The sequence below is a fragment of the Lepidothrix coronata genome, unplaced genomic scaffold (genome assembly GCF_001604755.1).
Source record: "Lepidothrix coronata isolate B3197 unplaced genomic scaffold, Lepidothrix_coronata-1.0 Scaffold3, whole genome shotgun sequence".
Classification (NCBI taxonomy): domain Eukaryota; kingdom Metazoa; phylum Chordata; class Aves; order Passeriformes; family Pipridae; genus Lepidothrix; species Lepidothrix coronata.
The window spans coordinates 1,601,690-1,612,831 of NW_016690183.1; the positions used below are offsets into that span (position 1 = coordinate 1,601,690).

Consider the following 11,142-nt stretch of genomic DNA (forward strand, 5'->3'; position numbering starts at 1 on the left):
AATCCCAAAATTATTCACACATTTTTAATAAAAAGGTAATTTCTAAATGTATGTATTATGCTTAAAACTTTTACTTGACAAAAATACTGTTACTATTAACACCAAAAAACCCCTTTCTTCCATCTGATGAACAAAAACCTCTTTGAAGAGACAGAAAAATCTATTTGGGGCAGTAACTACAACGTGGCATCACTAAACATGACCCTGCAAAAAAAGAGAGCCTAGAAACAGCCATACATTGCCTTCCACTCAGCATTATTTTAAAGTAACAACTTTTATGTAGATACCATGACAAAAAATTCAAGGAATTAAGTTTAGCATTACCAAAGAGAGCTTCAATAAGTTAGAAAGCCTTACCTGTTTACATGCTTGCCGACATTCCACAGCAATAGCGAGCTCACAGCAACCTAAACCAACCCACCCATCAGACTTCTTCAAAACTCCTTGGAAAATAAGATGACAGACATATTAGAGTAAAAAGAGAAACTATGCCACTGTTTTCCCTTCTCTCTGTGTGAGTCAGTTCCTTTTCAAATTTGATAACCTTGTTCTCATTCAAGAAGCCTATTTACAGATTTGATTTTTATTGGAACTCCAAACCAACTTTAAGCAAGAAGAGAACAAGTATGTGCTTTCTTAAGTGCCGAACCTGGCAATTAATGAAGTACCTTCCATACACCAAGTTTAAAGATGCTTTATATGCAAACTATTTTCAATAGTTCAATTTCTATTTTGTTCAATGGAAGTATTAGATTGGGATAATTTATCTAATCTGAAATATAAGCAGACAAAAAAATCCCAGGAAAAATAATTAAAATTAGCAACATTATCTCTTAGAGATGCATCCTGTTGTTGGTTGCAATACCACAATTTTCAACCAACTTTGTGAATGCAGAATATGATCCTTAATTTTTCTTCAAGCTTCCTGTAGTGTTTTTGGTCAGGATGGAGTTAAATTTCTCCAGCAGAGCTTGTATGGGGCTATGTTTTGGATTTCTGACTAAAACACTGTCAATAACACAGGGATGTTTTAGTTGCTGCTAACACAGACAGCATCAGTGCCTTTTCTGGTTTTCATATGGACCCACAAGTAGGCTGGTGGTACACAGGAGGCTGACAGGGCACCCAGCCAAGACAGCTGACCCCAACTGGCCAAAGAGATATTCCATACCACATGGCATCATGCTCAGCCACAAAAGCTGGGGGTGGCTGCCACTCCTTGGGAACTGTCTGGGCATCAGTCAGTTGGTGGTGAGCAATTGTTTTCTTTTGCATCACTTGCTTTTCTTGGGTTTGTTTTTTTTTTTTCATTTTCTTTTTTGTTGCTTTTGCTCTGTTCCATTTTAAAATTATAAACTGTCTTTACCTCAAACCATTGGTTTTGTCACTTTTGCCCTTCTGGCTCTCCCCACTGTGCCACTGGTGGGGGAAGGAGCAAACAGCCGTGTGGTATTTAGCTGCCTACTGGCGCTAACCCACAATGCTGCTTCTGTCGTTTATCTCCCCAAGAACATGATTTCACATCCAGAAATTTCTCCAATAAAAGTTTCATATCTTCCTGTCTCTCTTAATCCATTTATTTCACTATTGCCATTATCCTCATTTCTTACGATAAAGTTACACAGAAAAGCAAATTGCTGCCATAAGTTGTTTAATCGTCTTAGAAAATCTGTGTCTATGAATAGATTAAGACTTTCAAGACATCAGAAATAAAACAAAAACGCATTCCTGAATCTATTTCTCATGTAACTTTAAAGACAGAAATAATTAAAGGGAAGGTTTGACCTATGCAGCTGCCCAGCAGGTGTGACAAACTTGTTACACTCTTTTTCTTAGGGGTGGAAGTGGAATTATTTAACTAAAATGAATCACTCATTTTTTCTATGAATATTTTAAAATCTAAGCAGTACTTTATTACGTGCACAAATTATATTCTTTATGTAGAAATACAAAGTAGAAAGTAAAAGAATGAACAACTTAATTTTAAAAAATGCTCTTAAGCCTAGCAGAAATGCCTATTCAGAAGAGTCACAAGGGATGTTTAGCTTTAAAAAGGGGAACTGAAAGTGCTAGGAGCAAGACCAATGATCTTAAATTCAAAAGATAAGAAAACAGTGGGGAAAAAAAGTAATTAAAAATAATTGCAATCAATGGAAAACAATGACAAGTTGGTTTTTATCATGAAGAAAATTGCCCTTAAAATACAGTTGGTCATCTTTACAAACATGGGTGACATAGAAAGTCTTAACAGTATCCATCTTTCATGACATTCTGATGGGCAAATTAAGAAAATGCACAAATGGCAAATTTATAAAGGAGAAGCAAAATCTTTACTAAATGAACATATTTCCCTAGGAAATTAAAATACATAACAGAGTTATTAAAATAAAAATTAAAACCTTAATGCTTGGCATAAGTAAGGTAACAGCATTGCATAGCAGGTGGAGGGAGCAGAGGAGCAAAGGTGCAGAACAGCTTTTGGTTGTAGCCTGTATTCTGTCAGTTTGAAGTGGCCTTGTACCATCTGAACGGTACAGACCTTCTGCAGACACTGTAGGCCAGCAATCTATTGGTCTGTTGAAATCCTCTTTACATGTATTCAGAGTATTGGCTTAGCTTTCCAATTAACACTAGTTCAAAGCAGCTGTGAAGGTCATGAAAACTGCAAATTCAGCTCACCTTTCACTTCTACAGCTGGGGGGGCAGGATTAGTTTTTCAGAGGTTGAGCATCTTTTTTAAAGTGTCAAAGAGATGGCTGTTGTGCACACATGAGCAGCTTGAAATCACTGTTCAAAAATGTGGCATTTGACACATTGTTTCACACTAGTTCCAAAAGTAAATGCTTGTCTACATGGAAATCAGGCACATGGGTTTAACTACATATGTACAGTTAATTGCCAAATCAACTACTCACTAGGTTCTGGTTTAGGCATAAAAGAACATATTGGTTGTTTCCGCATAAATTTCTAGCTGGAGACTCCTTTCAATCAGAACAATAATGTTTGGTAGAATATTTATTACTAGGATTGATATTGTAAGGCATAAGCAATCTAAAAAACATTAGGCAAATATCATGTGCAGTATGAAAACAAGATTTCCAGAAATCTCTGCTGCAATAACTAGCTGTATCCAGGAGAAACACATGATTAGTACAGCTGTACAGCTTTAGGGGTAATGTCACCACTGAACAGTCACCAGTGAATCACCACTGAGTAATCAGGCACCCATATTTTGTGCAATTACAGATCCTGTGTTTTTCAGACATACTGGAACTAAACTAAATTGTGATAAAAGAATGAAGCAAACTACAATACATGCCAAATTAAGAAGGTTGATAAGTTTCAGCTGTAGTTAGCATTTTCTTGGCAAGTGGTCGCATTTTTGAGAAACACTGAACTCCAATCTTAATACAGTCACTTAAAAATACATTTTGTCATCAAGGTAATTAAGGTGTGTGCATTTCTAGATGAAAATACACCTTCAGTGCACAATTAATTGACTGGAGTCCATAGTTCTGATAATTCATCAAATTCATCTGTACAACACAGATTCCTGAACTATAAAAGATCATCTAGTTGCATAACACAGTCTCTCAGCTCTCTCAGCCTGCCCTCGTATACAGTCTAGCACCTTAATCACCTTAAAATGTCTCCTTGCTGAACTTGCATTAATGTCTTCATAGCTTTCTTGTACTAAGAAGCTCAGACCTGGACACAAAATCCCTGATGTGGTCTGACCAATGCTAACTAGAGGGGAAGGATGAGCTCCCTTGATCTGCTGGCAGCATTTTCCTAATGCAGTCTGAGTGCTGTTGGCCAATGTGCTACATGGGCACATTGCTGGATCATATTCCACTTGCAGTCCACAAGGACTCCCAGGTATGTTTCTACAAAGCTGCTTTCCAGCTGGGTCAGCCTTCTGTGTGCTGTGGAGCATGGGGCCTTCACCAGGTGCAGGACTTAGCACTTCCTCTTCTGGAACTTCAAGAGGTTCCTGTCTGCCTGTTTCCCTGGCTAATAAACATCCCTCTGAATGGCAGCACAATTATCTGGTCTAGCAACCTCTCCTTTCAATTTTGCATCACCTCCAAATACATTGAGGGTGCACTCCGCCTCCATCATTAATGAAGATGTTAAATAGGATTAGACCCAGCATCAACCCTTGGGATACTCGCCTCCTGCTGCACTTTGTGACACTGATCACAAACCTTTGAGCCCAGCAGTTTGGCCAAAATATTAAATATTTTCTAACTAGTAAAAGGAAAGAAGTGTTAATAAAATGCACAAGAAACTCAGTGTATACTAAAGGAAACTAGACACCAAATACAGTTTATAATAGAAGCATAATGGAAGTTAAATTAGCATGAAACCTATAGGTGCAGTTGGAGGACACAAAATCAAAATATGTATATAGTGAAAAAGCAACAAGATTCAGTAGTAAACTGGTATATCTTACCTGGCAAAGAAGAATTTATACAACCCCAGACTTCTCTCTGAAAAGTAAAAATGCAATTAAACAAATGTAAGTAAATAGAATAAGAGGGTTTCCAGCAGACTCAAACTGCCATTTTCAGCATTTTTTCACTGGGTTTAAAATAATTGACTGGAAGAATTCTTACATTTAAACATCTTTTGAAGAAGTGCTATGAGACAGAAGTTGAGTACCACTTCTTTCTGCTCTCCACAGACTGTGGAATCAATAGCAACATTTTTGCAGATGCAGAACATACTGTGATTACCTGGAATACACTAGCTAGTCAACTTTCTCCACCAGTGTTTAGAGAACTAAATAGCAACTGAGACAATGAATAAGATTTATCTAGGATCAAGTCTCTGAAGAAACTTATTGCCCTAGTATTCCTTTCCATCACCTTAAAAATACCCCAAACAACCAAATAATCACACAGAAAATGAACAAAAAAAAGGTTTTAAAGTATCCCAGAGACCAGAGAAATTAGTTTCCGGGAAAGACAGATACATGGAAGAAAGAGTTGCATACGTAAAGTTTACTAACATAAGAAGTTACAACAGGGAGCTGTTGGGTTCACCCCAACTGCAAAGCACTTCTGGTTCTAAACACAGGTCATGCTAAAAGGCTGATGATATTAGGCAGAAGAATTCTGTAAATGGTTCCTTTTTTTTTTTTGATGGGAAAAAAGAAAGGTGAAAAGCTTATCAAAGAGTTGTTGTCCTTATCTCTCTCATTAATGTTATTAGCAAGACTACTAGCCAGGCTGACTACAGGGGACTCTTTACACTGGGGCTAGTATAAAAAAACTTACATTTCAGACATCAACCTGTCACATATGTCCCATGCTTCTCCCATGCCAGACAGAGCCAGTTCCAGCTGGCTCCAGCTGGGCTGAGCCCATCAGCGATGTTACCAGTGCCTCTGGGATGGCATATTTAAGAAAGGGTACAAACTACTGTGCAACTGCAGCTGGAGAGAGGAGTGAGAATATGCGAGACAGCCCTCCAGACAACAAGGTCAGTGAAGAAGGAGGGGGAGGAGCTGCTCCAGGCACCAGAGCATAGATCTCCCTGTAGCCTGTGGTGAAGACCACGGTGAGGAAGACTGTTACCCAGCAAACCAGGGATGTCCACGGTGGAGCAGAAATCCACCTGCAGCCCCATGCTGGAGCAGGTGGATGTGCCCTGAAGGAAACTGCAGTCTGCAGAGAACCCACACTGGAGCAGGCTCCTGGCCGGACCTGTGGTCCTGTGGAGAACAGCCCACATTGGAGCAAGTTTTCTGACAGGTCCTGTGGCCTTGTGGGAGTCCCACACTGGAACAGTCTGTTCTTGAAGGGCTGCACCCTGTGGAAGGGACTCAGGCTGGAGCAGTTCCTGAAGAACCATCTCCTGCGGGTGGGACCCCATGCTGGAGCAGGGTAAGAGCACAAGGAGGAAGGATCAATAGAGACAATACCCAATGAAGTGACGATAACCCCCATTCCCCGTGCTCTGCTCCGCACTGCTCAGGGGGAGGATGTAGAGAAGTCAGGAGTGAAGTTGAGCCCAGGAAGAATCATAGAATCAACCGGGTTGGAAAAGACCTCTGAGATCATCAAGTCCAACCTGTGATCCAACACTGCTGGGGTTGCTAGACCATGGCACTAAGTGCCACATCCAGTCTCATCTTAAAAACCTCCAGGGACAGCGAATCCACCACCTCCCTGGACAGCCCATTCCAATGTCTGATTACTCTCCCTGGAAAAAATTTCTTCCTAATATCTAACCTAAACCTCCCCTGGCAGAGCTTAAGACCGTGCCCTCTTGTCCTACTGCTGGTTGCCTGGGAGAAGAGACCAATGCCCACCTGGCTACAACCTCCTTTCAGGGAGTTGTAGAGAGTGATGAGGTCTCCCCTGAGCCTCCTCTTCTCCAGGCTAAACAACCCCAGCTCCCTCAGCCTCTCCTCATAGGACTTGTGCTTGAGTCCCTTCACCAGCCTTGTTGCTCTTCTCTGGACCTGCTCCAGCACCTCAATGTCCTTCCTGAACTGAGGGGCCCAGAACTGGACACAGTACTCCAGGTGTGGCCTCACCAGCACTGAGTACAGGGGAAGAGTCACTTCTCTGGACCTGCTGGCCACACTGTTCCTGATCCAGGCCAGGATGCCATTGGCCTTCTTGGTCACCTGGGCACACTGCTGGCTCATGTTCAGCTTCCTGTCAATCCAAACTCCCAGGTCCATTTCTGCCTGGCTGCTCTCCAGCCACTCTGTCCCCAGCCTGTAGTGCTGCATGGGGTTGTTGTGGCTAAAGTGCAGGACCTGGCACTTGGCCTTGTTGAACCTCATCCTGTTGGAATCAGACCGTCTCTTCAGTTTGTCCAGGTCCCTCTGCAGAGTTCTCCTGCCTTCCAGCTGATCAACACTCCTCCCCAAGAAGGGAAGGGTGAGGGCAAGGTAGTTTTAAATTTCTCTTTATTTCTCATTATCCTACTCTAAACTTTGATTGGCAATAAATGAAATTAATTTCCCCACATCGAGTCTGTTTTGCCCTTGACGGTACCTAGTGAGTGACCCTTCCCTCTCCTTTTTTCAACCCATGAGTTTTTCGTTATATTTTCTCCTCCCTGTCCAGCTGAGCAGAAGAATGAGAGAAGCTTTGGTGGGCAACTGGTGTCCAGCCAGGGTCAACCCAACACATAGGACCTTAAATGAAAGAGTGTTGAACATGTTCTTTAAAACAAAATGAAAAATTCAATTAAATCACACTGACAGAGGAACCCATATTGTCACACAATGATTCTGCCATCAGAGGAATTAATCACTTTATCTAAAGTTGCAATGGATATGTATTTAGTGATCTAAAACAGTCCTCCTCTGTATCTGTGTGAGTTTCCCACTTATACAAGAGCCAAAGTGAGATCAAAAGAACATGGTAAAGAGCTTCTAGCGCTACTAGTTCCATCCCATTGATTCAGTTGACTTTCTTTATTCCATGAGCAGGTTAATGATTGGACTCAATGATCTTTAGGGTCTTTTCTAACCTAAATGATTCTCAGATAAAAATGACTTCTTGTGTTGGCAGTTACTTTATTACTTAATACCAGGCAATATCCTTTCCATCATCATACTTGAAGGAATATACGCAGCACAATATAACAGTGCTCCAGAATATAGACCATCTGATTAAATTTAAACCTATGTGCTAATCTGTGTAATGGCACCAGAATACCTCTCCAACAAAGACAAATGATATCTGAGAACAGTAAATACGGTATTAAGTTGAACTGTTAACTATTCTATATCTAGATGTCTTTTGCAAAAGTTTATAAATATCAGTTCAATTCAGTGATAATCATTTAAGATCCACCCTGGACAGCAAACTTGCCATTTACAAAGACAGTAATTGGGAGTTAAAAAAATCATTGTGTCAATCATTTTTCCCCCTTTCAGATACTCTCCAATCCTGTCTTATAAAATGCACTTCTCCACTATATAAGCAAGATTCTACTCTTCTTATCAAGGAATGAAAGATAAAGAAAACCAGCACCAAAACAAATGCTATTCACCAATATGTTTTCATGCCAGATTTTACTCATAACATCAGCTGTCTATAACTTTCCAGGACCTTAGATTTGATGATCTACAGAAACAAAAAGCTGAAGGAACTTTGACACACAGAAGAAAAGGATCTATAAGCATACGCAGTCTTGCAAAGTAAATTATAAAATGTTATTCCTAGATGTAGTACTCCTACACAGTGCCCATTTGAGCTGAGCATATGCTCTAGGCTAGCTGGAAACAGAATTGATACTGTTCAGAAGTAACAAAAACTGCAAGAAGAAAGTAGACTTTTCAGATAGCAAATGTATTCAGATATTCTATGTTGCCAAGAGATAAGACTCTAAAATTTACAGTCTGAATGATAGTACTTATCTATTCCTCAATTAGATCACCCCTTAGACAAGGAGCAGATTACATTCTTCATCTTTTTAGTGAAATACTAAAGAACTTTTAGGAAACCATAATCTTACTTATCCAACAAAAGCATTACTCCAGTTTCTCAGATAAAGCCATAAACAATTCAGTGCAGCTATGTGGGCCTCCTTGCCTCAGCCCAACCAAGACCTCATGGCTTTGTCCCATACACAAGCTGGAACATATGATCTAATTCAAGTTGCTGCCATCAACATCCAAGTAACAATCACTCAGCACAATTTTTTACAACACAGATAAGATTTTCATTGCATTTTATAGCTTATACAAGCCACCTTATTGCAAGTAGCATAATATATGATGGTTTTACAAAAAAAATAATCCTACTTTGAGGATCAAATCTCATTATAAGATTTTTTCTAGCAAGCCTTACCATTGATTCTGGGCAATACTCAGGTGCTCGCTGCAGTAAGTGCTTCAAACGCGAATCACTCTTAGAAGACAAAATCTGTTAGAAACAAAACACACCTTAAAACATAGAGAATATAACTGCACATCAAAAACTTTTTTCAACTGATTTCACCAGTTTTAGTTTCTCTACTATCAACTCTGAGAACTTTGGCTAACCATTAGTATCCATATGATACAAAGTTGAGATTTTCTTTTGTAGATCTGTAGTCTTTCAGATATGTTGTGCTTTTTATAAAGAGGCAGTTTTTATATTTAGAGTGAATGAGAATTTCCTCCTCAAGCACTTCGATCAAAAAGTTTCTACTGAATGTAAAGGGCCAGTATGAAATTGAGGATTTTTGCCCCACACACCCAAATACTATACAGCTCTATTTACTTAATTAACCTTCTGCTACACATTACGTGACCTCAAGCAACTAAACTCCTTCCAAAAAAACCCCTGAAACAAGTAATTTTTGTGGAACAAAGATAAACAAAACCTAGACTAGTTAAAGAGACTACCAAAACTAACAGGGGAATGAATACTACCCACAGCACAGCAAGAACAATTTAAGCACCATCTAAGTAAACTGAACAGCCAGAAGCTCATTAGACTGGATGGTATGCAACTGAAGATGTTGTTCCTTTAGCAGTCTAATTAAAAAAAAACACAAATTAAAACAAGAAACTAGACAACAAGAGGGATGGAAAGAGATCTATTAATGTGGGATATGAAACTGGAAATTACATGAAAACCTGAAACAGATGCATTTCAGAAAAAGAAATACATTACAGTTCTATTCTAAATTTGCAACATGATAAACTTATCGAAAGAAAGCCAAGAGAGCAAAAGCACATGTTTCAAAATGAGAGTAAAAAAAGAAGTAGTATTTTGAGTCTTCTGAGGTCATAGAACAATAAAATAATTCAGATTAGAAGGGATCTTAGAAGATCCCTCTTGCTCAAAGAAGGGTCAATTATGAGGCCAGACCATGTTGCTCAGGGTTCTATCCAGTCAGGTTTGAGGATAAAGAATGCACAGCCTCTCTGTTTTCACAGTAGAAAAGTTATCCATAACCAGCTGGAACTCTCTGGTTTCAATTTATGACTGCTCTCTCTTGTTCTCACATTGTGTACCATTGTGAAGAGCCTGTTTCTGTCTTCTGAGCAATCTTTCTACAGCTATCAGAAGGCTGCTCTGAGGTGCTCCTTCTTCCTCAGCTTCTCCAGAGAGGGCATGTGCTCTAGGCCCCTGTTCCCCTGGGTGACTCTGCTAACTCTTCCCAGGTAATGGATGTCTTTCTTGTAAGAAGGGGAACAAAACTGGACACAGCATTCTCAGCGTGGCCAGGAAGTGCTGCCTAAATGGGGATTATAGCCCAGGATGCTTTCTTTTCTGTTGGAGGACACTGCTGGCTCATGGTCAGCTTGCTGTCTGTCTATCAGAACCCCTGGGTCCTTTTTCAGCAAATCAGTTCCCTAGAGAATCAATCTCCAACTCATTTTGTTGGAAATGATTCTTTCTTCCCAAGTGCAGGATTTTGCATTTGTTCTTGCCGAATTTCATAAAGTTCCTGTTGGCCAATTCCTTTCATCTATCCAAGTCCCCCTGGATGACAGTCCTGCCATTAAGATTATCAATGCTTCCTTTCAGCTTCATATTGCCTAAAAACTCAGTAACAGTCAAATCTGTCACCTCCTTCAGGTTGTTAATAAAGATGTTGAACAGGACAGACACCTTTTGTATTCCACTTATTAGCCTGCAGTCAAAGTAGGACCTATTAACCTCTATCTCTGAGCCTGATTATACAACCATTTTTTTACTCATCTATTTGTCCATTCATCAAAACCATATGATCCTCAAATGGATATAAAAATACTGAGTGAAGCAGTGTTGAAAGACTTGCTAAAGTCAACACAAATAACATCCACTCCTTTTCCCTCATCCAGAAATTCAGCCTTATTATCAAAGGCAATCAGGTTTGTCAGGCACGATTTACCCCTTGCACACTCAGAGTTGTGTTCTGAGAGGACTCTGTCCATGATCTTCACAGGCATTTAAGAGAAGATGAATAGTCTGTAGTTTACTGGATTGGGCACCAGCCTTTGGGGTATTTTGTTTGTTTGATTGGTTGGCTTTGAAGATGGGTACACTGTCTAGGCAGAAAGGGACCTGGGAGTTTGGATTGACAGGAAGCTGAACATGAGCCAGCAGTGTGTCCAGGTGGCCAAGAAGGCCAATGGCATCCTGGCCTGGATCAGGAACAGTGTGGCCAGAAGGTCCAGAGAAGTGATTCTTCCCC

At 40.1% G+C, this 11,142-nt stretch overlaps 1 protein-coding gene across 2 annotated transcripts in view; it reads right to left on the bottom strand.

Annotated features, from left to right (window-relative positions):
• RECK (reversion inducing cysteine rich protein with kazal motifs) overlaps nt 1–11,142 on the bottom strand; it is a 51,685-nt gene that overhangs the window by 36,333 nt on the left and 4,210 nt on the right. For both annotated transcript variants that reach the window (XM_017823423.1, XM_017823431.1), the window contains exons 3-5: nt 8,823–8,897; nt 4,457–4,493; nt 358–443 (exon numbers count right to left, since the gene is read on the bottom strand). In XM_017823423.1, the coding sequence (XP_017678912.1) occupies nt 358–443; nt 4,457–4,493; nt 8,823–8,897 (198 nt within the window). The remainder of the gene's footprint in view (nt 1–357; nt 444–4,456; nt 4,494–8,822; nt 8,898–11,142) is intronic.